The sequence below is a fragment of the Muscardinus avellanarius genome (genome assembly GCF_963383645.1).
Source record: "Muscardinus avellanarius genome assembly, chromosome: 11".
Classification (NCBI taxonomy): Eukaryota; Metazoa; Chordata; class Mammalia; order Rodentia; family Gliridae; genus Muscardinus; species Muscardinus avellanarius.
In genome coordinates this window covers 102322060-102349060 of record NC_137797.1, presented here as the reverse complement: position 1 = coordinate 102349060, position 27001 = coordinate 102322060, and the positions used below count along the sequence as shown (strand labels likewise).

The following is a 27001-nucleotide window of genomic DNA, read 5'->3' as shown; positions in this document are numbered from 1 at the left end:
CGTGCCCTTCTCCTCCTACAGGCTAAAAGGGCTCAGATGCTGAATTTTTCACCAACTGGCCGGGGTGCTTGGAGCAGAAGGTCAGATGTGGATGTTCTCTTTTTTGACAAGTACATTATTAAATGCATATCAAGGGCTCATTATCTGTTACCTTTAAATTCATGTAAACTCTGAATCTGCCTTAATTCTCTGAGGTCTAGACCTCCATTTCCCACTTGTGGGTTATAAATTATTCAGTAAATTACTTTTCAAGACTAACTTGCCTTCAAATTTTATTTATTCGCATTCTTAGCTGCTATACAGAGAACGGCTTCTGGTGCTTGTCGACTCCTCAATGTGTTGAACCCAGGGGCCTGCTACTTTGAGCTACACTCTCAGCACTATTAATTTATTGATTTATTTTTTAGTGCTGGGTATTGAACCCAGGGGCGATGTACCTTTGAGCAACACTCCCAATGTTGTGTGTGTGTGTGTGTGTTTTACTGGAGATTAAACCCAGAGGCATTCTACCTCTCAGCTACACCTTCAGCCTAATTTTAGATTTTTAATTTTGAAACAGGGTCACACTAAGTTGCAGAGGGCCTATGTTGCTGAATCTAGCCATGAACCTCTGATCCTCCTGTCTCAGCCTCTTAAGTACTGGGATTACAAAAGCACCCCATGCCACATGCCAGGCCACCCCCAGTTTTATTTTTCCGGTACTGTGGATGGAACCCAGGGGCATTCTACCTCCGAGCGACACCCCCAGTCCATTCTTTATTTTGAAACAGGGTCACACGGAATTGCAAAGGGCCTCACTAAGTAGCTGAGGCTGCGAACCCAGATCCCCCCCCCCCCCCCCCCCGTCTCAGCCTTCCAAATGCTGGGGTTACCAGCGTGTGCCACCACGCCCGGCTTTTTTTTTTTTTTAATAACAGATCTCCTTAAGTTGCTGGAGAACCTCCCTAAATTGCTGAGGCTGTCTTTCCCACCTGCGAGCCTCCTGCCTCAGCCTTGCAAGAAATGGGATCTCAGGTGTGCACCAAAACGCCGGGCACGTGTAAAGGGTTTTAAAAAACGGACCTTTAAAAAGAGTGTAGCGCAGCTTGACTCTAATGCCCTATTTTCCCTCTCCTAGACCTGAGATCCAACTGTAAAGGCCTTGGGGGAGCCTCCTGTGCCCCGCTCCAATAGAAGGGCCTGAGCAGGCTGCGAAGCCTTGCCCTCAGCCAGGGCCCACCGTCCCGCTCTCTCCTGCCCTGGAGGGGCGGCCTGCGCCTTTAAATGCTAATGAGCGCGGCGCCCGCCCACGCCCCGCCCACCGCGGCCCGCCCCGCCCACCGCGGCCGGCGCCGCCCACCACTACCCGCGCGGGGCCATTTTCGGGGCCGTGAGACCGAGCGCGCAGCCCGAGAGCTCGAGCCGCCGCCGCGAGTCGCCGCGCCAACCGCCACCAACCGCCCCAGGTCGACAGCAGAGCAGGCGGCATGAGCGAGGCGGGCGAGGCCACCGGCGGCGCCGCGCTCCCGCAGGCCCCGGCCGAGGCGGCCGCGCCCCCCGACCCCGCGCCCAAGAGCCCGGCCGCCGCGCCCCCGGCCGCGGGCAGCCCCGGCGGCGACGCGGGCCCCGCCACACCCGGCCCCGGCCCGGCCCCCGCGGGCGGCGAGGACGCCGAGAAGAGGGTGCTCGGTGAGTCGGCGGGACGGGGCGGGGGCGCCCATAGGCGCTCCGGGTGGCAGCCGGGCTCCCGGGACTCGGGCCCCGCCTCGGAGACGTTCCGGGTGGCAGCGGGGCTCCCCTCCCCACAGACGTTCCGGGTGGCAGCGGGGCTCCCCTCCCCATCGACGTTCCGGGCGGCAGCGGGGCTCCCCTCCCCACAGACGTTCCGGGTGGCAGCGGGGCTCCCCTCCCCACCGACGTTCCGGGCGGCAGCGGGGATCCCGGGATGCGGTCCCTCCCCACCCTGGCGCGGTCGCCAGGGGCCGTGGGGGCTCCCCGGGATGCGGTCCCCGCCCCGCAGGCGCTCCCGGGCCCCGGCCCCCTCCCTGCGCAGTTGCAGGTGAAAGCGGGGCTCCGGGATCTCCGTCCCCGCCCGCGGGCGCTGGGGGAAAGCAGCCGGGGCGGAGAGGGGCGCTGGCTTGGGGATGGAGCTGGATGTGGGGAGCTGTGGACACGTGGACCCGCGGGACGGGAGAGTGCCCGCTTGGTATCCCGGACAGCTGTGTCCCTCTGTGGGACAGAGGAAGGCGCTGCGAGAGACGGGCAGGCCAAAGTGGAAAGACTGTCTCCCCCACCCCACCACACCCAGGCAGGCTCAGGTGTCTGTCCCTGACGCCCTTCCCGCCTGGTCTTGGGCAGGCGCCATGCTGCTGAGGGCCACATGCCGGCGGGGAGGTGTTGCAATCCGCCCCGGGAAGTCTGGGTCTCCGTCCCGTAGGCCCCCCTCCCGGTGCCCACTGAGGCAAAGAGCCATTTGGTCTCCCCCCACCCCGATGTCACGCCCTTTTCCTCTTCCTGCACTGTGGGAACGCACGTGGTGAAACAGCTGAGAAAACTTGCTTGGAAGTGGAGGCTGACGCTGGTTCAAAACATGGTTACCTTGGGATTTGTAACTTAGGGCTTAGGACGGGAAACAGGAAGAGTTCACGTTTGGGGGGAGAGGCTCAGAACCTGTGGTTGGTGATTGGTTTTGTCGGCGTGTAATTTTCGGTGTTCCAGTCTTCCTTCTGCAATGCCCTCGGACAGGCTTGCCAAGCAGGTGGGTAGTAATGAGCTCCCCAGAAGGAGTGTGAAACACGAAAGTTAGCAGATGGTGTGGGATGCTCCAGAGAACTTTCCCTTTCCCTGAGCCTTGCCCCCCAATGGCAGGAAGTGGAGGGAATCCTGCAGAGGAAAGACACAGGATTCCTGTATTCCCCACCTCAGGCCAGCTCTGTTGGTTTTCTAAGACTTGTCTTGTGTTTTGTAGGAATTATAATTACAATTATGCACACTTGTAAGCCTTTGGGAGGCTGAGACAGGAGGATCCGGGTTCACAGACAGCTTCAGCTACTTAGGCTTTAGTTTTTGCCAAACTAAAAAATTTGCTTAAATCTAGTGACTATTGTGATATTGTTTCTACCAAATGTTGTTGTTTTTTTGTTTTTTTTTTTTGGAAAGCATTCATGAAAAAATTCTGAGAGACAGCTTTTTGTTGTCATTCAAAGTAATGTTGAGATATGTTCTTAATGATACCTTTAAAAAAAAATTGCGGCGCCGGGGAGTGAACCCAAGGGTGTGTTCTACTTCAGAGTTGCATCCCCAGCCCTTTTAATATTCTTTATTTTGAAACAAGGTCTCACTAAGTTGCTGAGGGCCTTGCTAAATTGCTGAGGCTGGTGAGGCTGTGATTCTCCTGTCACAGCCTCCCAAGTACTGGGATTATACATTTGTGCCACCCTGCCTGGCTAACCATATTTTTGAGCAGGGGAGCACTTTCAGTTTTTCATTTGATCCCTGAACCTTTCTGAGATAAGGAATGATGATATTATCTTTAAAGATAGGGAAGCAGATAAGTGGAGGTTGATTTCCTCAATGACCAGCTGCTGGTGTTTCTGCCACATCCCTGGTAGGGCTCGGAGGGCTTCCATCTTCCCATCCACACCCAGAGTCTCTCAAAATGAAGGGCAGCCTTCCACTTGACACTTGGACACTGTCTGTCTGTGTCTCTGTGTTCTGCCATCTCTGCCCTTTGCCAAGCGAGCACATGGATGCTTAAAATGTGCTAGACGCTGTGCCACTGAAATGGATACTGTTCTTGGATTCTCGTTCTAGTTTTTGCACATGGCCTTGACTTCAGTTCATAGCACCTATTCCAGGGAAGATAATTTCCATGAGTGAAATAAAGCCTTCCTTCTGAGGACCGCTGTGGGGGTCTTAGTCTCCCCGTGCCCCTCCTCGTTTGTGAGCTTCTTCAGTGTGAGTGAGTTTGGCAATACGAAGTCCTTAGCACTATATGTAGAATTAGATTTTTTTTCCCCCTCTTTAAACTGCATTGAAAAGTAAAATCTGTCCAGACTGGACTCTCAAGTTTAACTTGAGAATCATTACCCTCCCCCCATTATTAGTGTTGCCTTTGGAACCAAGATTATACTTTCAAGCGTACTAGCTACATGTTTAAAACAGTTGCTGCCTATGTTTTCCTGGGCTGTTAATGGGGCCAGTGAAGCACAGAAAGCACTTCGTTTAAACCATGTGTGACTCAAATGCTCATCTTTGTGTCTCTAGAATCTGGCCTCTCCTGTGTACATTTGCTTCTCAAGCACCAATTCTTTTTTTCCCCTGTGCCCTGTTGGTCTAATTTCGAATGGCCTCAAAGACTGGTGATACCTTTTCTTAAAAAAATATATTGTGGTATGGGGAGTGAACTTCTCCACCACAGAGCTGTGCTTTGGGATGTGAGCTGGAGATCGCTGGGTAATGTGGGCTGGATGGCTGACTTTGGAGACTTTCGTTTTCCTTCGAAGAAAGCCAAAGTATCCCCAAGCATATCAGTGTAGCAAGACTCAGAACCATCCCACTCATAGCAGAGCAAATCCTGATTACTGTTTTAGTTTTGAATTTAGAAGCCAGAGCCTTCGTGTTAATAAACTCTTTTCAGAGAGAGGCAGCACATTAACGTGAGTAGTAACTCCTTTCTCTAGCAAGCTTGTTTTAAAAATGTAATCTTCTCTGAGGTGCTCTGTTTCTTGTCGGCAATGGGGTTGAACCCAGAGACCGTCTATATCCAAGCTCTAACCTAAGCCCTTTTCATTGTCCAGTACTGCCATCCCTGCTGCGTGTTAATCATTGAATCTCAATCATTCCTTTGTCGTTTCCTGCATTTAGACATTTCCTTAGATTCCTTAGAGGAATCCCAATTGATTCCAAGGGCCATGTCTGAAATAGTTAAATATGCATCTATAGAATACAAGTTACATGAAGTTAGTTTAGATTCTTAAAGAATTCTGCTGAAGTCTGTCACAGAGAAATGGTCCTGTTGTAACAAAGTGAGGCAGTAAGCAAAGGGGGGCTCGAGGGAAATGCCAGGTGAGGTTCCCACCCACTGCAGGGAGTAGGTGAACGAGGCCCAGGTCACGCTGCGGTGGGAGAGATCTGACCACCAGGTCACAGGAGGAGATGGAGGCAGCCGGCCGCAAGGCAGGACCGTGCTGGCAAGGAGAGGGCTTTACTGCACGTCTGTGTGGACTGGCTGTTAACAAGGAGCCGCTGCTGCTTGCTACGCGTTGCCTAGTATTCTAAAGTGAAAACCAGTGTGCCGGTCTCTCACTCGCCCATACTCTCTCTTGTGGCCTCTCTTGCACTTGGAAAATTTCTCTGGGTTAATATTTGGAACGTGAGTTGTGGCCAGGACTTTTTCCTCAGCAGTGTTACTCACTTTTAATTATTGCAGAATTGTACAGACTTATGACCACTCCTTGGCTTCTGACTCTCAAAATGTTAACAAGGAGGAAGGGCTAGTCTCTGAAAAGTGCCTCATTATATCTTACTCCATTTCTCTTCCTGATTTATTTTCGAATTAGGCTGTCATGGTTTGCTCAGGTATGTTTAGGCTTTGTATGATAGTATCAAGACGTTAGTGATCGACGCTTTATCTCTTTGTAGGTCAAACACTAACTTATCTGCTTAACCCCATTTTAGCCACCAAAGTCCTTGGCACTGTCAAATGGTTCAACGTCAGAAACGGATATGGATTTATCAATCGGTACGTGTGTATAGAACTACATGTTTTAAATTTATGTTCATGTCACCAGCAGTTACAAATTCCTGACCTTACTTTATTAAAGGGTTGTATAAATTTTAAGATTTCTAAGCCCTGTCAATATTCTCATTTCTAAGCAACTGGTCAGTAAGTATTAATTAAAATACATTTTCAAATACTAATACACACCTAATTTCATACAGTCCAGTCACTAAAAGAAAATAAATATCAGGGAAAGAGCCTTAGACTAAATGAGGCATATTCATGATTTCACAGATGGATAAATGGAGTCTTAGATGGTTAAGCGATTTTCCTAAGGTCACACACTAGTGAGTAATTGAGCTGGATTTGTAGCCCAGGTCCCATCCAAGCCCTGTGAGCAAACCAGTGTTTTCTTTAAAGGATGGTCACTGGTAACCGAGCAGGAATGAGGACAGCGCGAGCCTTTGGGAGGGAGCACAGGATGTTTTCACAGGATGTTGTAGTTTTCTCTGCTTCCCCTCCTTGAACAAATCCCTCTAGTTTCTTCCTTGTGTGTCTTGGTGGGGTGGGGCCATGGGAGAGCTGTTTTAAGTTTGAGTGTAAGGAGAGCCTCGTTCCCAGCTGTGCTCTCCTTTTAACTGTCTTGCTTGCCTTTGCTGGGAGGGAATCTGGAGCTCTGATTACAAGCCACGTGGTTTATAAAGAGATGAGAGGAAAGGGATGTTTCTGGATGTTGAATCCTGTGCGCCAAGCACTCTGGTAAGGTGGGGAACTTGCAGAGTTAGAAGTTTTTAAGGAGGATCGATTCTCACTTAGAGGATCCACAGAAATTTACACGGTGTTATTAGGTGTTGAGATCTAGACTTCTATAACACATCTATTTAAGTTTCTTCACATGTTTAGTACCTTTAATTGTATCTTTTTTCGTCTCCTGGCAGAAATGACACCAAAGAAGACGTGTTTGTCCATCAGGTAAGAGGGATTACAAATGTTCTGTTTGCCACATGAGGAGGGTGTCAATGAACTGCTGTTCCCCAAAGTGAGTCCTATACATGATTAGGGTACTCCAAACTCTTTGTGTGGTTGATTTGGGGATGAGAGATCGGTGCCACATTTTAATATCGGCATCTAAGCTCCTGAGCCATCATATTGTTTCCAGTTTTATTTTTGCAGTTGATTTGAGCGATATTGAGTTAAACCGCTTTTCACAGCCTGTGAGTTGTTAGTAAAGCACGTGTGTTCTGTGCGACCTTCCTATTCCCCTGACAGTGGTGTCTCCTCGTGTCTGGCCGCCTGCCCTGGCTCTTGCTGGGAGGGCGTTTGGTGCAGCTCCTCTCCCTGGAGAGTGGCGCGGGGAGGCAGGTGGTGAGGGTGTGTGTCCAGGCCTGTGGCAGCATTCCCTTCCCAGTTCTCCTCTCTCCAGCCCACGTCCAGGTCAAAAGACTACATTCCCTGTGCTCGAAGGAAGTCTAGAAAATGGGTTCCACTGCTGGTGCCCCAGTCTTTGATTACGTTATTAACTGGAGATGTTTATCCTGTTACTACGTATATAGGCATACTTGCTTTACAAAAGAGGTCAAGTGAAGGCTGGGTGTGGTGGCGCACACTTGAATCCCAGCACTTGCGAGGCTGAGACAGGATCGCAGATGGGGTAGGCATGAAAGGTTTTATTGCGTGGGTTCCACAGGAGGATCACCAAGCTTGCTAGCCTAGGAGCGGAGTAAAAGAGAGAAGGAGCCAGACATGGTGACCCACACTTGTAATCCCAGTACGTGGGAGGCTGAACAGGAAGATCACAGGTTCACGGCCAGCCTCAGCTACTTAGTGAAGCCCTCCACAACTAAGTGAGACCCTGTTTCAAAATAAAGAATGAAAAATAGGGCTGAGAGTGTAGCTCAGAGGTAGAACGCCCCTGGCTTCCATCTCCAGGATAGCAAAAAAAAAAAAAAAAAAAAAAGTTTAGCAAAGTTATGCCCGTCCTTGCTATTGTTTTTGTATATTGAGTTTGCACTGAGTTGTCTGAAATAGGAGTGTTGGGTTTAGTGTGTAATGACAGGAGAGTGTAGCAGTGTGCACCCATGCCAGCACATGGGCCTGCAGAGCTCCAGCAAGCATCTGGTTTTATGTGTTTTGGTTTACTTAGGTTTAGAGGTGTGTGTGTGTATGTGTGTATCGGAGTTTGGGGTGTGGTTTCTATTCATATATTTTGATTAACTGGCTATATTTCCATTGTACTTAGATCATCGGGGTGGATATTTTTGTTGATATACACTGAAAGTCTTGACAGGCTAAAAAGGAAGGGTTGCTTGTAACACCTGGGGGTTCCCAGTCCTTCTGCGTGTTGGTGAGTGTTGGAGAAAGCAGTGTCTCTACTGCTAACCGGCTTACAAGCCTGTTGCTGTATGACCTGATTCCAGCCCAGAGCTGGTGTGGTGAGTCACCTCAGTGTGTTGAGGCCTGCCCAGTCTAACAGGAAAAAGGGAGCGAGCCGACAGGGAGGGGCTGCTTTTGGAATGACTGAGTGTTCCTGCTGCGTGCGCATGTAGCCTGTCCTGAGCTGCCTTTTTTCCTCTGTGGGTGAGGTCTCTGCCCAGTTGGCTTACTTTTTTCTCTCTCCCTCCTACTCAGAGTAGGGGAAGGGCTGGATTACACATGCCTAATCGCTTTATAAAATAAAGTTGACCTAATTCCATATTAACTCAGAGCCCCTTTAACTGTTTCAAGATGCAAGCCAAAGAAATAGAAACTTCTTGCAAGAATAGTCTATAATCCCAGTGCTTGTTAGGCTGAGAGGGAGGATTGCAGTTTTAAGGACAGCCTCAGCAATGCAGTGAGACTCTGGAAACCTAGTAAGATCCTGATTTTCAAGACAAAAAAATAAGGCCTGGGGGTGTAGCTTGGAGGTAGAATGCCCCTGGATTCCCTGTCTAGTACCCCCCCCCCCAAAAAAAAAGAAGAAGAATTATTCTATCCGGTCTCTTGATTAAGAGAGAAAGGGCTTTTTATACGCAGATATTTAGGTACACATGTTTAGTGCAGAATAGTACCATCATTAACCTTTTATTATCTCAGCAGGGAACCTGTAGGGACTAGTTGGCATCGAGGTGGTGCGAGAGGGAGCATTTGAGGTCTCGTGCAGGTGCAGTGAGGGCTGTGGATTCTCTCTCCTCACCTCCCCCCATGGGGACTGTGACTCTTTCCCGACCTCAGATAAGTCACCTCTGCCAGCTTCTGCTTTCGCATTCGTGGAATGGGTTGAGGGTAAGGCCAGATGACTTTGTTTACTAGGAGTATTTATCCCCTTGTCCACAGAACCTCTGTACCTAAAGTGCGTATATGTAGGTCTGAGGAAGGGATTGTCGCCTTGCTGATGGAGCTGCACTCTGAAGCTCCGAAGTTTGATGGCTTGGCATAACTCATCTATCCAGTGCAACACAAGTTTGTAGTAGCAGTTTTTCTCTCTCTTCTCTCTCTCTCTCTGATGGTACTGGAGATTGAACCCAGGGGCATTCTACCTCCGGGCTACACCCATAACCCTATTTTTTATTCTTTATTTTGAAACAGGGTCTCAGTAAGTTGCAGGGCCTCACTAAGTACCTGAGGGTGTCTGTGAACCTGTGATCCTCCTGTCTCAGCCTCCCAAGTACTGGGTCAGTTGATAAATTTTTCTTTAATTTACCTAGTCAGAATAGGTCAATAATTTCTTTAGGTCCACTCTAGTAAACTTGAAAGTGATGATGAAATTTTTTCAGTGTTGGTTAATATTGATACGAATTTTCTGTTTTCTCAACAGACTGCCATCAAGAAGAATAACCCGCGGAAGTACCTGCGTAGCGTAGGAGATGGGGAAACTGTAGAGTTCGATGTGGTCGAAGGAGAAAAGGTGAGAAATTGTGGTTGGTAACAGTGCGTCCTGGCACAAAGCTTTGTGGCATAATCAGTGGCCCCCACTGATTAACATTATGTTAGAGGAAGTAACTGTTGAGCAGAAACACATTTGGTGGTACTGGGATTTTTAAATTTTGAAATGGGGTCTCACTAGATTATTGAGAGCCCCACTACATTTTGGGGCTGCCCTTGAATCTGCGATCCTCCTGTCTCAGCCTCCCAAGTACTGGGGTTACAGGTGTGCGTCACCATGCCGGCTATATAGCAGTTTTATTCCAAAGAGTTCAGAAAGCTGGGACCACCTTGAAGAATATCTCCAGAATTTCTTATGCTAGTATTTAATTACATTATTTGTCCTTATGATTTGATTTTGGTCTGTTAGACTAAGATGAAAACCATTTCCCTGCCATCACCATGGCAGGAAGCAATGGCAGCTGAAGAATATACTGCGTATGTACACATGCGCATGCGCACACATGCACACACGTACGTACACACGTACACACACGCGCACGCACACACACACACGCTTGTAGTTCCATTCTGAGTAGCTCTCAGACTCTTCTGTTTTAGAAGAAAAACACCTTGTTTTATCTGATATAGAAATTTAGGTGATTTTCTTTTCCAGTAATTCCCAGGGGCAGTGTTGTGAATCTCAGGTATCACTTACAGCAGTGCTAGCTGGTGGTATCTGACAGCCACCCAACTTTTAATATTTTGTTTTGTCGAGCTGCTTGCATGCTTTCAGAACTCGAGGTTTTACAAAATGTCTGAAAGACATGATTTATACTCTTTTGAATCTCTTTTGTCTCAGTTTGGTTTTATATTTTTGAAGTAATATTTTATTTATTTGTCTCTCTGAAAATAAGAACTTGGCCAGATATGGTGGTATATGCCTATAATCCTGGACACACACACACACACACACACACACACACACACACACACACACCTCGAGTTTGATTCAAGGATAATGGGCAGGTCTAAAGAAGGACTCTGTGTGGAGACCTTATTCCTCTTGCTGCCGAGTACAGGCTGGGCATGTGGTGCACACCTGTAATCCCAGCTGCTCGAGAGGCTGAGGCAAGAGACCCACAAGTTCAAGGCCAGCCTGAGCACTTAGTGAGAAATGGTCTCTAAATAAAAATAAGAGAATGAGTGAATGAGCGGCTGGGCAGAGCCCTGGGAGCCCGTGAGTAGGGCCTCTTGGTACCTTTTAAGGTAACATAGGCCTTGGCCTATTCTAGGGAGATTAATATTATCTTCATTCCTTGTCATTGATGAATATTCTTCCTCGTATCACATTAATTTTAGTTTTATGATTGTTTTGTTTACTAGTTTATATTCTTTAAAGTGGTCCATAGTGCTCTTTAACTTATCATAACTAGCCAAGAAGGCAAGGCTTAACAAGCAGATGCATTTAAATCAGCATCAGGTCCTTGTGCCTTGTTAAAGCTTGTCTAGACGTTTTTGAGGTAGGAGGAATCGTCAGTATGTTTTGCTCTCTTACACTCTGCTGTCTAAGGCTGGTGTCTGGCGGGGGTGGACTGAGCTTCCTTTCAATGTGGAGGCCGGCTGTTTTCTGTCTCAGGGTGCTGAGGCAGCCAACGTGACCGGCCCAGATGGAGTGCCCGTGGAAGGGAGCCGCTACGCTGCTGATCGGCGCCGCTACAGACGTGGCTACTATGGCAGACGCCGTGGGCCTCCCCGCAACGTGAGTCGTGTCTGTTCCTAACTGATGCAATGACTGAACATTTCTTCATGTCTAAAACTAAGTGTATGTACTGGAGCAGATATAAATGCCATATTTTTCCTGGAGATGGGACAAATTGTTTGTGTGTGTGTGTGTGTGTGTGTGAGATAAAGTACACCTCCAGCCCTATTTTTATTTTGAAACAGGGTCTTGTTAGGTTGATGAGTCTTACCACTTGCTGAGGCTGTCCTCAGTCCTGTGATCTTCCTGTCTTAGCTTTACAAGTATTCACTACCACACCCGTTTACAAGTGATTTTTTTCTCCTTTTTTTTTTTTTTTTTTTTTTTGTTGTTGTTACTGAGAATTGAACACAGGGGCATTCTACTTCCAAGCTACACCCCAAGCCCTATTTTATATTTTATTTTTATTTTGAAATAGGCTTTCTCTAGGTTGATTGGGAGTCTCACTGCTTGCTGAGGCTGTCCTTGAATCGGGGATCCTCCTTTCTCAGCCTTCCAACTGCCGGGATTACGGATTATGGGTACCACCCTGCCTGGCTGATATTTTTCTTAAGGAAATGTTTTAGTGCCCAGACTTTATCCATAGCCATTGGTCTCATTGGAAACTTGCCGGGCAAAAGCTGTATCAGGTTGGATTTGGCTGCAAGTCAGAGACCCTTAATTGTCTTGCGGAGACATCTTCAGGTGGGCAGCGCCTGCCTTGTCTGGCACGCTTTTCCTTCCCCTGGCCCTCTGGGCCGGCGCTCGTTAGGTGGCGTTGGCTGGTACAGGGAGTGGAGCTCCTCATGGCTGGAACTGTTTTTTCTTCACAAGCACTGACACTGTTGCCCTCTAAGAAAAGAGAGAATGGGGAATTGTTGAGGACAGGCAATAAAATAAGTGCCGGCCGCAGAAGTATCAAGGCCTTTGCCTCAGTTAGGGAGCTGTTTGACCTAGCGTAGCACTTGGCTGCTCTTTCACAGTAGAGAAGCAGGAGTGATTGCCTTGGTTCCTCAGAGCGCTGCCAGTGCAGGGGAAAGAGCTGAAGGGAATCAGAAGCAGATCTGCTGGAGCTTGCTTCGGAGGTCAACCTAATGGTGCCTTCTCGAGGCACACCTCATGAACTCGCTTCGGTTGTGGTTGTGAGAACCTTATTAGAGTTGAACTAACAAGAGTCAGAAAGTGAAATCATGGAGACTTCTGGTGTTTTCAGAATCGGAACCAGCACCGTAGAATAAAACTGAGGATGCTGGGTGCGCACAGCGTCGTGGCTACGTGCACCATTCAAAGGAAAGCCTTTGAAACATCTCAGAGAATCCCATGCCTCTGTTTTGATAGCTTTATTTCTTTCTGCTGTCCCAAATATTTTTGCTCTTCTGCCATCTTTACTCCCAGACTGAGTGTGTCATGTTGCTTAGTACTCTCATCTGTTTGTTTCGCTAACTGGTGCGCTCGCCCTCTGACTGACAGCCGTGGAGGGTGGCGAGGGGAGCTTTGGTGACTGCTGACTGTTCAAGCTTGTGTTTTCCTTCTGGTCACAGAACTCCAGCTGTTCTCAGACTCACTCCTAGCTCAATTCAGAAGTAAGTGATAGAAAGGGCTTCAGAGAAAAGTTTCCCTTCAAAAGCTGGAAAAATATCTAGAAATCAAAACTTCCCAAGCTCTTAAAGTATATATAAATGCAAGCTTTCTGTTTAACATCTAAATCCTGACACTGGTTGGCTTGGGGTATCTCAAAAGAGATACATGTGGGATGTCTCAGAGGATGGTCCCCACTGGCAGTGATGTCTGGAAAAGTTCTCAGTGGAAAATTGGTGGCTTATGGATGTGTCTTATAACGTGATTTATGTAGTCAAACTCTTCATATTTCTGTTAACATTTTCTATGCCAGTGTATCTACATCATTGTGAATCAGTTTTTGACACAGATTTAGTGCAGTGCAGAATGACTGACTTTTTGAGATCAGCCCAGACAAGGCTTCCCTGTGGGAACTTGGGCTGCGCACACAGGTTTGTTCTGGAGGGCTTTGTAGCAGGTGTCCCACCTTCTGAAACAAAGGGGCCCTTATCTTGCTAATTTTTAATTTACTATTTTAAAAACGAGTTACCTTCCATAGAGACATCATTAGCATATTCGCCATTTACATATTCCTCTTTAAAGTAAGATTTGAAGTTACAAACTCTTTGATGCTTAATTTATTAAAATATAAGTGGTTGTATGTGATAGGTTAAATATAGAATGAGCCAGTAATTCCTTTTATTAATAAGGACTTATTTAGAAATACTTATCATTAGAGCTTGCTACTGTTTATGAAAATACAATTAAAATTATTTCTAAGCATGGAGTAATGCCATAGGTCATTGGTTTTCAAACTTTTTGGTTTAAACATATTTGACTTAAGCCACGTGTGGTGCCACATGCTTGTAATCCCAGCATTTGGGAGGCTAAGACAGGAGGATCGTGGTTCGCGGGCAGCCTCAGCTATTTAGTGGGGTCCTCCGCAACTCAGTGAGACCCTGTTTCAAAAAAATTAAAGAAAAAAATAGGGTTGGGGTGTAGCTCGGAGGTAGAATGCCCCTGGGTTCCATCCCTAGTACCACAGAAAAAAAAATTTTTTTAATTAATAAATAAATTTGACTTAATAACTTTTTAATGTGTTGATATAAATAACATTTATGAAAAATCTAATCAAGTGAGAAGAGTGGTATTGCTTTATACTTTGTATGTTGTGTTGGTGTATGGTTTAATAGAATATAGCTGGATTCTCATGTCTATTACTACATTTCATCTGCTGAGAGATACTTCATGTCACCCCGGGAGCCCCCATGGCACACTCAGGATACAGGCAGATAGCAATGTAGAAACTCGAACACCAGCAAGTTGACTGCCTGGAAGATTTTGGAGGCGCTGCCGCGCTTTGAGCAGTGCTGTGGGGAGTGTACCACCTACGGCACCTGTCTAATGACAGCACACAGTAGGGTTTTCCTGGCTTGCCCTGGCCTTCTCCCAGGGGATGGTAAACGTTGAGATACACATTGAAGGAGCCTCATAGGATTAACCTTGTAGATACCCTTAGTGGCTCTAATTAGATGACTGTTAAATTTGTTATAGATTGCTCTTGCTTTTCTGCTTCTTGGTGTTTTATCTGCATAGATCTGCTTTAACCTTACTGTAATTTATCCCAGGTAATCACGTGATAATCTGGGCTAGATGCATCTTGCTGTGCAATAAAAGGGATTATTGCTCTGGGCGGTTCTTCCCCTGTTGGTGGTATTCTTCCTAAGTGGTGTTCTGTGGCTCTTCGCTGAAACTTCTTCTGAACCTCTGTCTCTTTGCTTCGCTAGTACGCTGGGGAGGAGGAGGAGGAAGGGAGCGGCAGCAGTGAAGGATTTGACCCCCCTGCCCCTGACCGGCAGTTCTCTGGGGCTCGGAGTCAGCTGCGCCGCCCCCAGTATCGCCCTCAGTACCGGCAGCGGCGGTTCCCGCCTTACCACGTGGGACAGACCTTTGACCGTCGCTCACGGGTCTTTCCCCATCCCAGCAGAATGCAGGTAAAATTGCACCTGGAACTTCTTCTCAGCAGTCCTCACCCTTCCGTCCTCCTCTGCCTCCTCTTCCTCCTCCTCCTCCTCCTTCTCTTCCTCCTCCTCCAACACCAGCTGCTGCAAGTAACGCCTTGCCTTGCCCGCGCCTGCTGTGGGCCTCCTGAGCCGCAGAGCAGAGGCAGGCCTTGGGGCTCTCGGAGCAGTCGCTCCAGAAGCATCTCTAGAAACACAAGTGCACAGCCAAGCTCCTGGGGACCCTGGAGGTGACCCCGGAGGTGAGGGGAGCGTTTCCAGTTTCTAGTAGAACAAGAGAAATAAACTCGGGAGAAAGGTGGCATGTTGAAGAGCTTGGACTTTGAAGACAGAGTCTGAATGTGAATCTTGTTTCTGAAAATCTGTGAGGTTTTTCAGAAAAGCAAGTTTTAGAGAGATGAAGTAGTTGATGTACTAAGTGGGAGTAAAGTATCTACACCAAAGCTCATGACTTAAATACCAGGGCGTATCCTCGCCCCTGTAACAGGGAGCATTTTAAACTACCAAATTTACATGCTGTGGAGGCATTTTGTTTTTTAAAAAACTGGCCTAGAATGGAGATTATTGGTCACTGATTCTCCTTTTTTACTGGAAAATAGTAAAACTATTGCAAATTTGTTCTGTTAATGAGCCTCATACTAACTTTGTTCTGTTGAAAGGCCTGGCGCCCTTTGCAGTTCCCGGGAGGCGTGGAAGACGGAGCTCGAGCCTCGCTTTTATCTCCAGCTCTAACTCTCCCCCAGTGCCCCCGCCCCCGCCCCAGAAGTGTTTTGACTGAACATTATGTTCGGTCTGTGTTTGCTGCACTTCTCTTGCCCCCCTGTATGACTGTGCTCTTTCTACGCTTTTTATTTTTTTCTTCTCTTCAACAGCTGCCCCTGACACATGTGCTAAAAATAACAAGTAGACTTGTGTGTGCGCAGTTGGGTCCACGGCACAGTGGGTTTCTTTAGGGCAGTGCCGGGCTTCTAGGAGATGAGGACGGGAGTGAGGGAGGTGCTGGTGCACACCGTTAGTGCCTTCCCACAGGAGTAGTGCTGCTCAGAGCTGTGTGAGCGCATGGGGGCTCTTTCTGTGTCTCTCAGAGCAGATCTCACCTGAGGAGGGGAACGCCCAGCAAAGTGCTCCTGGGTGCAGAGCAGCTAGCACAGACGCTGCGCACGGTGTCCGTGCCTGTTGCAAGCTGCTGCGCGGTCGTCCTGCTGCAGGCTGGTCTCCCCCAGTGAGTGGGAAGCGAAAGCTTCTCGGATCTCATCAGCAGTTTCCCCTAGGATGTTTCCAGAGTTCACTACCATGTTTGGGAATTCGGTGACTAAGATGTCTGCTTAGGCCAAACCAACAGCAAAAAATGAAACTTCCTAAAAGCTTCTTCCTTACAACTCGGCTGCATCCTGGCTGTCAGTATAAGATCTTTAAACGGTAGGCAGATCTCCAGGATACTGAAAGCTGCTGAGGTAAATAGAAAAGTCTTTGACAACATTTTCTTCTCTATGCAACACAGACGCTTCCTGGACACAGCGGGGTAAGTGGTGCCGTCCAGGCCAGAAGTGTTTGTGTTAAGGAAAAAATCTATCAGTAACCGAATGGTTTCTTTTTTTACATATATAATTTTGGGTGCTGGGGTTGAATGCAGGAGCATTCTACCCACTAGCTGTATATCTCCCAGCTTTTTTTAAAATTTTTATTTTGAAACGGGGTCTCACTAAGTGGCTGAGGGCCTCGCTAAGTAGCTAAGGTTGTCTGCGAACCACGATCCTCCTGTCTCAGCCTCTTAAGTCCTGTGATTACAGACGTGTGCCACCATGCCTGGCATGGTTTACATTTTGAAAGATAAATAGTTCTGCATATGAGAAAGTTAAGTAGACTCTGTCACTGAGTTAATACCAACTATTTGTAGTCTTCAAGAAAAGAATTATTTTCAAGGGAGAGAGCATCATTGCTTGGCATCTTCCTAGTGGCCGATGTTTGGAGTCGGTTCCTCTTCCGTCCTCTCGACTTCATGAGCACTGGCATCTAGCCTGATGAAATCGGCAGTGATTGGCAGGTACTGAGGGAGATGAGGCATTTTGCTGTGCTCTCAGTGTGAGGAGAAGCCAGGAGAAGGATATGAAGAGAAAAGAAACGATTTTAGGAGATAGCGATGCTGCTCTGTGGGGGCCGCAGAAGCAGACAGGAGCCACGGGAGTTACCAGTGGACAGTTGGAAGCAGAATTGGAGGCTGGGGTTGGGAGACCTTCTGAACTTGAAGGAAGGTGCCTGCAATGATGGAGGGCGAGGGAAAACGGGCCTCTGTGGGCTTTGCCTGAAATGAAGAGGGTGAAGAAAGGGTGGGTTTAGAGAAAGGTTAAAAAAAATGTTGGAGATCTTTTTCCCCTATTAAAATTTACCTTCAAGTTTGTAATCCCAGTACTTGGGAGGCTGAGACAGGAGGATCGTGGTCCGCAGCCAGCCTTAGCTACTTAGTGAGGCCCTCCACAACTTAATGAGACCCTCTTTCAAAATTAAGAATAAAAAATAGGGCTGGGGGTTTAGCTCAGAGGTAGCATGCCCCTGGATCCCATCCCCATTACTGCAAAAACAACCCAAAACCTTCAAGTGGAGATGTCACGTTGGGAGCCAAATAAAGCCGAGTCAGAGGTAGAAAGCAGGTCACGGAAGGAGGGAAGGGTTTCAGACAGGCCGTGGCCGGCATCTTCCAGCGTCTCGGAGCTCAGTAAGCACTGTTGAAGAAGACGCCTAAACGGAGCAGGGGAAACTGGTGCCCTGGGGCAGGGGGAGCGCCATGCCAAGGCCCGACTGGACTGCAGGTGTAGGAATGATGTTTAAAGCCAGGGAGGGCAGGGCGAGGGTAAGTGCGGGATGAGTGCGGGTGGGCAGCCTGAGCTGTGGGCATAAGAGCAAGTAAACTTTAGGAAGACAAAGGAGAGAGACGATGCCTGGGCCCAGGCTGGCTGGCTGCTGGTGTGCTGAGGGTGGAGGCTGGGTGAGAACGAGGCACGAGTGGGAAGGAGGTGTCCCTCTCCCAGCAGGTGTCTGGTGGGTAGGGAGGGGTGGCTTTGCTTTTGTGTGGGTATCTACAGAGGAGCTCAAAGAAATGTGGGGTCCGGGCAAGATTTTTGTTTGATTTCTTTTTATAATGGTTCTCCCTGGTCTCCCTCACCCTGTACCTCACCAGCAACACTTCTCAAAGTCTTGGATCAGGTGGGGCAGGTGAAGCACACACACGTTTGTATACACTTGCACACGTAATGCGTGTGTGTGTGTGTGTGTGTGTGTGTGTGTGTGTGTGCGCGCGCGCCTCTGTAGTTCTGCCTGCTGAAGGAGCCTCAAGGCAGGGATGCTCCGTAGTCCTGTGCACGCAGGCCCCCAGCTTCCCGTTTCTATAGACCACTCTCCAACACAGAGAATGCTGGCCACGCACCTCGGCCGGCCGGTAGTGGCAGCAGCAGTACAGCTCACTGAGCGGCCCCAGCACTGTGAGTCTGTGCGGCTAGAAGTAAATAAACGCACGTGCTGAGACGTCTGATGAGAAGCGGGGTACTTATGAACTTTGAGAGTACTTCTTGACAAAATACTAATTATAAACAGGGAACAGAGTGAGGGGTTAGCCGGGGAGCCTGGCTGGTACTGACCTCCCCTCTCACCCGAGTGCGCCCTGACAGCCCCGGGGCGCCTGTGGCGTCCTGGCCCGGGCCCGAGACAGACTGCAGACCACCCCGGCTGTGGGCTTTGCACACGGACTGGCCTGTAGTGGTCATGAGAGCCAAGTGAAGACTGGCAAAGTGCTCCAGACAAAGCGACGCAAATATACTCAATCCATGATCCTAAATGGGCGTGTTTACTGTGAAACATTTTATTTGAGACAATTGGTGAAACTTGAATTGGGAAGTATAGAATCAGATCCCATACCTCCAAATTGTCTATAAATGTGTGTTACTTCGGAATGAAAACCAGGACAAAGGGATGCTCTTTGAGCAAGTTGCGTGCCTTGGTGGAGATGTGGTAGTAGACGGAGAACAGCAGTGACGGGGGAGGAGGAGACGGGTGAACAGCGAGTGTGCTCTTGCTGGGGAGGTAGGAGTCGGTTTTTATTTTCTCAGTGAAATATGGAGATGCCCATTAGTCACCTCTGAAATGGAGGAAGAGATTCGGCTTTGAGAAAGACAAGAATGTAGATATATGCCTGTCTTGAAAAGAATCTCAGAGATTGGTGGCTTTTTTTATCTTCCCCTTACAAGCCGTAAATTAACTTTATTTCCCCGGATTAAAATCAGTGTATCATCAAGAAGGCATTTTTAAATGTTATCCCTAATGCAAACAGGCTACAACCCTGAGAGGGAGCCATGGGGCTGAGGCGGCTCAGGTGTGCTGCTGCAGGGCTGGGCCCAGGCTTCACACCTGCAGGCAGCCAGCGCTCTGACCCGGGCCTGAGACTCGGAGGAAACTTCTATACAGACCCTTGGCGGTACTGAGGGAAGCCGGCTGGTAGAATTAGTGGATCTGGTTCTGAAACAATTGGAAAAGTCACACTGCTCAATGTATCATTACTTTGCTTTCTATAAACTAAGTGTTCTTCCAAGAGTTAAACATGTAGGGTTTAAAAACGTTAATACTGTACAATAAAGTTAGTGCCCCGGGGCGAGACGAAGGCTAATGCTGGAGGACTGAGTTTGTCTTCCTTTCCTATCGCTAGCGACAGTCTGAGCAGTAAACCGTCTGAGTGCCCGCTCTGCCAGCAGGCCCGTTACGTGTCTCCTTCTGACACTGGCCCTGGCCGCGGCGCTCTGCTCCTCAGGCCCTGAGCTAGGACTCATTTTCAGCTCTCGCTGCCCTCTAGGCCGGTGAGGTTGGAGAGATGAAGGATGGCGTCCCCGAGGGAGCGCAGCTTCAGGGGCCAGTCCACCGGAACCCGACCTACCGCTCCAGGTACCGCAGGTGCGTGCCGCTGCCCGGGGCGTGGGGCCAGCCGGGCGGGAGGGACCGCAGAGTGGAAGAGGGCGCCGGGTTGCTTTGAGGGTTCGTGTGATTGGAAGACGCAGCTGTGCTAACCACTTGCCCAAGTCTTTTGAGAGCTCAGTGTGTATTTTCAGAAGGCGATGTGACCTTTTCCTCCTCTTTAGCAACTAGAAAGTTTAATTAGCCCCGGACCAGACCATTAATAGACCCTCCGTAGCTTCCATGTGGTCTGAGCTAGTCTGCAGTCCAGCAGCCGCGCAACAGATGGACGACGGCTTGCAGGACAGAGGTTGGGACGGATACTGAATGTCTTATAACCCACGTGTGTGTCGGCTCAGCCTTGACGTGGGCTAAGGTTCACATGGCCCGCACCAAACTCTACTCTGCAGTTTAGTAGCTGCACGTCCTTGAGCCAGTTTCTGCGCTTCATTAAGTTGTGGCCACCAAGTCTATAATTGAGAGTCTATAACATGGAGAATCTTCTCCAGCGGCCAATAAGTTTAGGTATACTGTTTTGTTTAGTTAGGATGGTGCCCTTAATCAATACTAAATATTTTTACTACTTTTGTGTCAATATTAGTGAAAGACTATATCATTTTATTTGTGTTTCTTTTTTCCAAAGACTGCAAATTGGGCACATACCTTAAACCCCTTTTGCCCGTTCATTTTCCTTACCCTTGAGGTAGGTGGAAAAGTAGAATTTCCCAAATTACAGGCTGAGTATCCCAAAGTGCTTGTCACCAGAAGTGTTTGAAATTTGTGTCTTTCCAAGCTGAGCACAATAGCGCTTGCCTGTAATCTCAGTAGTTGGGAGTCTGAGACGGACGATCACAGGTTTGAGGACAGCCTTATCAAGTAGTGAGGCTCTCATCAACCTAGCAAGACCCTGTTTCCAAATAAAAGTAAGATAGGACTGAGGGTGTAGCTTAGAGGTGAATGCCCTGGGTTCGTCCCCAGTATAATAGATGAATGCATGAGTGTTTGCGTTTTGGAGGGTTTCAGGGTTCCAGGTCAGGGCGCCCGTCTGTACCTTGAAATTTGTCAATATGGACTTATGAAAGTAGAGTAAGTCTATTGCGAAAGGACTTATACCAGGCTGTCCGTCTGCCTTCCTCACAAGGTCACTCCAGATTTAAGCATAATCACGAATGAAAAATTACTAAAGAATTTCAAAGTAGGAGACCTCATAAAACAAACTCTTGAAGCAGATAGGATTGGCAGTGCAGCCCTGCCAGTCCCTAGCTTGGAAAAGCACCCCCACCTTTTTGTGGCACTGGAGATTGAACCTAGGGGCACTTCAAGCTGCTACATTCACACACAGGCCTTTTTTTTTTTTTTTGAAACAAGGTCTTGCTAGGTTGCTGAGAGCCTGGTACATTGCTGAGGCTGGCCTCAAAGCTGCAGTCCTCCTGTCTCAGCCTCCCCAGTACTAAATGATGGAAGCAGGAAGCAATTCTATGTGGTTCGAGCACCTGTTGGTTTTCTCAGTACATTTCTGACAGAATTATCATTGAAGTTAATCATGGAATGTGAAAACATGCTGTCTCAGGCTTTGGTTCCAACCAGTGTTAGTTTTCTCCCCCAGTCTCCACCAGACTCTGCGTGAAGGGGTATCAGGCCACCGTTCTTTTTGCGATTTCCTGTCCTCACGCCAGTATCCGGGTGCCTGATAGGATCATCGTGTGATCAGTATCTGCGCACTACAGTTGTGTATTTAAATGTAAGGGGAAAATGCTGGGGAAATTAGTTTTCTTCACCAAGCTCTTGTTCCGTGTGTGGATGGCCTGAGTAATTCTAGCAGGAAGCACCGGCCTCTTGCTTTTGTCTTGAGAACCCAGCCTCGTAGCACTCGAGCTGTCTTGTGTTCCGCTCTAGGGGACCTCCTCGCCCGCGACCCGCCCCGGCTGCCGGAGAAGCCGAAGACAAGGAGAACCAGCAAGCAGCCAACGGGCCGAACCAGCCACCCGCCCGCCGCGGCTACCGGCGGCCTTACAACTTACGGCGCCGCCCCCGGCCCCCGAACACTCCTTCACAAGATGGCAAAGAGGTAAAGCCAGCCAGCCTGGGGCCGCCTGCCACGCCCCCCGTGCGCACCCCAGCGTCCAGGAGGGGCTTGTGACGAGGTGGCCGGAAACCTGACATGCGCTGTTTTGCTTATGATCACGTAGGTCCTTGAATTCAGCTAGTGCATTCTCTGAGTTACACTGCAGGGCGGCACTTGTGCAGGGGCGCCTCTAAGCACGAGGGAGTCGAGTGCCCCGTGCCAGAGTCTTAGCGGCGAGTAGTGACACGCAGTGGCCTTGTGGAAGCCCCTCTTGACTTATAGGCATGAGAGTAGTTCGTTTTCCGTGGCCGTTCTCCATAGGCAGGAAAACTCACTTTCTGGACCTTTCGTCTTAAGCCCCGCAGAGCATCTGGAGGGATTGCTTTGTGCTTTACAGTTCTGTTTTGCGTTTCAGACCAAGGCAGGTGGAGCGCCGACTGAGAACCCTGCTCCCGCCACCGAGCAGAGCAGCGCCGAGTGATGCCCGCCCGGCCCCCAGGCCCCTTCGCCGCCAGCAGGGTGAGAGCCGCGGCCACCCGGAGCCCGTCCCCAAGAGCGTGACCCTCCGAGCGGCAGAAGAGGGCTTCAGCTAGCTCTGTGGTCCTCTGTGCCGACCCTGGTCCCAGTGGGATTGTGGGGAGAACTGTTCTGTGGCTGAGTCTGGATTGACCCTACTTGGATTAGTTTGGGGCTGTAAACATCTAGACAGACAGCTCTTAACTCTCTTGGAAACCTGTTGATTTTGTGGCATGTGGCAGCCGGGGCCAGTTTGATGGCTTTCCTGATAAGGGCCTGGTTCTAGTAACAGCAGCCGTATCTGTGAGGCCACTGAGCGTCTCCCTGCGACACGCTCTTTGTCTTGCACGGCCGTGCAGTGCGTGAGGCCCACAGAGTGTCCACGCAGCGCAGGCCCCGCCTCTCCCCTGCCTGGATAACGTTTCCCCTGGTGGAGGGGAGAGCTCGCCGTGTCCGGGCTTCCTGCAAGGGCCAGGGCCGCGCTGCGCTTGGAGCCTGCTGGAGGCGGCCGCCCTGTGGTCAGCTGCTGGCTTTCAGCCTCCTGGCCCCTTCCTCCGTCACAGTAAGGAAGTGGACAGCGGGCTTGAGAAATGGCTTGGTGCTGCCTTTCTCACCTACTACTTCCTCTCGTTTTTATATATTTCTTGCCTAGTGCCATTTTCATTTGCTTTTGGTTAAAAGAAGGATTGTTAAACCCTTAATGTCTTGTTATTTTTTTAAAATTGTTAAAAATTCATCAAGTTTTGGGTTATAAATTCCTGCCCCCCCCCCTTTTTTTTTTTTTTTTTTGGCAGTACTGGGGATGAAACCCAGGGGCATTCTACCTCTGAGCTATGCTCCCAGCCCTATTTTTTATTCTTTATTTTTGAAACAGAGTCTCAGTGAGTTGCAAAGGGCCTCAATAAGTAGCCGAGGCTGTCCTTGAACCGCCGTTCTCCTGTCTCAGCCTCCCAAATCTTGGGATTACAAGCGCGCACCACCACACCTGGCTAAATTCTTGCTTTTTAAGGCCATCTGCCCGCCCACCATTCCTTCCTTCCTTCCTTTCTTCCTCACCAGGATTGGGCCTAGGAGCATTCTACCTCTGAGCTACCTCCCCAGCCCTTTTTCTGTTTTGTTTTAAAGCAGGATCTTGCTAGGCTGCTAAGAGTCTAGCTGTGCTCCTGAGGCTGTCCTCCAACCTGCGGTCTTTCTCTGTCAGCCTCCCAAGTACTGGGATTACAGGCGTGCACCAGCAGGCCTGGCTGGCCATCTGTTTTTGTATTTTATATACAGTCTGCTCTGGGTCTTAAATGAGCCTTTCGTCAGGTAGATGTCCTTTGCTGGTAACAGCTTATTTGATCTCTGCCTAGCATGGACAATTTATTATAGACAAACTCCCTATCCAAACTTGCATTAACTGACTTAAGAATTACATATTAACCATTTAAAAGTGGCTGTAGCCTTTTATTGATTGGTGTTATTTCTAGGTATTATTCCTAAAAATGAATCCAAAATATGGGAGGAAAAAATCTTTCTACTCCTTAAGAGTTTGTTTGGCATTGAGGACGAGACTAAATGACGGTATATCCATATTAGGAGGTATAGTGCAGGCATAAAATACTTATGCTGGGAGAGTTACTGCCGCTCTGGTATTTACTGGTAAGGCCTCATGGTAGCGATTCAATTTTATACAATTTTATAAAAACTTTACTATTATGTACAATTTTCCTGATATATAAAAGTGTTAAGTTCGATTTTATTTTTTCTCCAGGTGACCTAAACAATTAAGGGCCATTCAGAAATCCAGCAAAAAGCACACCCACGACCTTATAACACCAAAGAAACATCTCAGCAATAAAGGGGAAGATTAACCAAGATTTGGACATTGGAATGCTCACTGTTACTCTTTGAGAAACTAACAGCTGCAGAGACACTGTCGGCGCGCTTCCCAGCAGGCTGCGCTCCCGGGAACGCCTGCACGCCGCACGGGAAGCCACCTCCCCGGTGTCAGCAAGCACTAGGTTTATAATTTTTTCCTGGTTTTTACTGTTTTGGTAATAGGAATTGAAAGAAGAAATATGAATACCACATGGGGAAGACCCCAACCAAAGAAATCTGAAATCTCTAGTCAGCACCTTGTTTCCTTTTTGTTCATTTTGGATGCTGGTGCTAAACTACAAGTGTCATGATTTAAAAAGAAATTTTATGCCCTTCTTATTTATTTCGAGGATGAGGGAGGATAACATTTTGCTTTCTCATGTGATTCTCTGAAAGTGTGCAGCAAGAAGTTCCTCAGAAATAAAATTTTTACCCTTCAAAGGAAGAGGTGTGTGACCTGAGTGTACGTTGCTCCGGGGTTGCACGCTTTGCCCTCCCCCAGCACACACACCATGCACTTGACCTGTCACTGGTGAAATTCAAGCCAAATGTAAAGGTGACTTAGTGCTGTTTAGCAGATCTGGTTATGTGAGCTTGAGGTCATAGGAAATGGGATTTCTTTGGAAAGTAGCACTGGGGGTTGAGCGTGTCTGAGCTGGGTGGTAGGCACACACTGTTTGCTCTCTGACTCTTGAGATAACTTCCCTGGGACAGTTCAGTGGCCTTCACTTCAGAACCACTGTTGGTTTCCCACTGATGAATGAAGTAGTCAACACCCTTGAACGTCCAGTCCGAGGGTTGCAGCAGCAATCCATGTAGATCCTTGGTCCTTAGATACCACTGGGCATTGTTTCTGGGACTCCTTTGGGTTCCAAAATCTGAGGATGCTCAAATCCTTTATATAAAATGGCATAGTTTTGCATATAATCTGTGCACATTCTCCTGTATTCTTTAAATCACATCTAAATTGCATGTAATATCTAAGACAGTTTACATATGTATGGTATGTGAATAGTTATTACATTGTCATATTTAATATTTAGTTATTTTAGTGCTGGGGCTTGAACCCAGAGGTGTTCTACCTTTGAGCTACACCCCCAGCCCTATTTTACTTTATTATTGAAATGGGCTCTCACCGTGTTGCTGAGAGCCTCGCTAAATTCCTGAGTCTGGCAGCAAACCTTTGCTCCTCCTGTCTCAGCCTCTCAAGTATTGGGCTTACAAACATGTACCACCATGACCTGCAGTAATAATGGGGAAAAATTTTACCCTAAGTACTTTTGATCCGTGACTGGATGAATCTATGGGTGCAGAACCTGCTGCCATGAGGGGTCACGTGACTGTGCGTGTTTCAGAGATGAGACGGGAGCTCTTTTGACCACACTCCAGGCTCCTGTCCAGGGATACTGTCCTCATTCCTCAAGGCAAGGCCCTGTCACTGCTGCGCGTCACTCTCAGATCTGCCGTACTCTCCCCAGGCCTCTGCCCTAGGCAAGTGCGGGGAGCCTGGGTTGACCAGTTGCCTGTAGAAAAGTGGCACCAGATGGCAGTCTGTGCTGTCAGGGGAAATAGGACTTGATGAGGGCCGTGGAGATGGGAGCTGACTGGAGGGGTGCTTGTTCTAATCCGGGCAGGCCTCCCTGACAAATGGGATTCTGAGAGGAGGAGCAAGTTAGTAAATTGGCCTTTAATTGTCTAGAGGGAAGAAGGTTGCAGGCGGAGTGAGCAGGCTTCAGAGGTGGCATGTTAAGAGCAAGTGGAGTGGAGGGTCAGCACATTGTTACCTTACAAGCTACAAAACGGTTCTTGAGTCTGTATGTGTTTAGCAAAACCGTGCACATTATAGGAGAGAATTTAATGGTGCTTACCTTGATGAATTAAAACAATCGTTCGATACTTGTCTTTAAAATTCTGTACAGCAATTCTACTGTATTGCCCAGCCAAGCCTTTTCTACATTTTCCTCTTCTGCCAGTGTGTGTGTGTGAGAGAGAGAGAGACAGACAGATACTGAGACTGGGGATTGAATCCAGGGGCACTATACCTCCAAGCTACAACCCCAGCCCTATTTTTTATTTTGAAACAGGGCCTCACTACATTGTTAAGGCTGGCCTCAAACCTGTGATCTTCCCGTCTCAGCCTCCCAAGTACTGGGATCACAGGCATGTGCCAAGACACCCAACTTGTTCCTGCTCATTTGAAAGCAATTTTAGCATGGAGTAGTTAAAACATAAAGATGTTTTGAAAATGTACTGTACACTTTGTGTCAGTGAAATTTTTCCACCTAGCATCTTTCCTGTTATCAGCACCTATACGGTGCTCTTGGTTTGTGTTGACTATAGGATATGGCTCTTCATAATTCTGCGAGTCTTGAATATTGAGGGTTTTTTAAAGTTGCACTTGTGAACACTGAATACTACCTTACTTCCATTTCAGGGTTATAGCTATCCCATTTCTAGAGAAAAATCATGACGAAGCAGTGAGTTGAGGAAAGAACAAGCTTTGGCAGTGAGTACCAGTGCCATTGTAAAGGACACAAGTTGGATGTGACAGGCGTGAGGATGGGCTGAAGTCAGATACAGCAGGGAACAAGGCTCTGACTCGTCCTTTCAATAAATACAGACTTTTCTCGTGAGGGAAGAGCCCCAATGGACGAGGGGCTGTGGTCAGTGTTAGTTTGAAGCCCAGGAGTTGGGCGTATTTGATGGCACAGCACCTATTAGGAAGTAACACTACACAACTCAAAATACTTAAGAGCCTACTATAT

General features: G+C 48.3%; 1 protein-coding gene across 1 annotated transcript; it reads left to right on the top strand.

The window, feature by feature from the left end:
• Positions 1–1436: 1436 nt before the first annotated feature.
• YBX3 (Y-box binding protein 3) lies at positions 1437–24172 on the top strand. Its single transcript, XM_080706698.1, has 10 exons — positions 1437–1668; positions 5659–5722; positions 6640–6673; positions 9495–9584; positions 11181–11303; positions 14627–14833; positions 19698–19795; positions 21692–21863; positions 22276–22379; positions 24130–24172. The coding sequence occupies exons 1-9, from the start codon at positions 1467–1469 to the stop codon at positions 22339–22341; spliced, it is 1056 nt and encodes a 351-aa protein (XP_080562824.1). The 5' UTR covers positions 1437–1466; the 3' UTR covers positions 22342–22379; positions 24130–24172.
• Positions 24173–27001: the final 2829 nt, after the last annotated feature.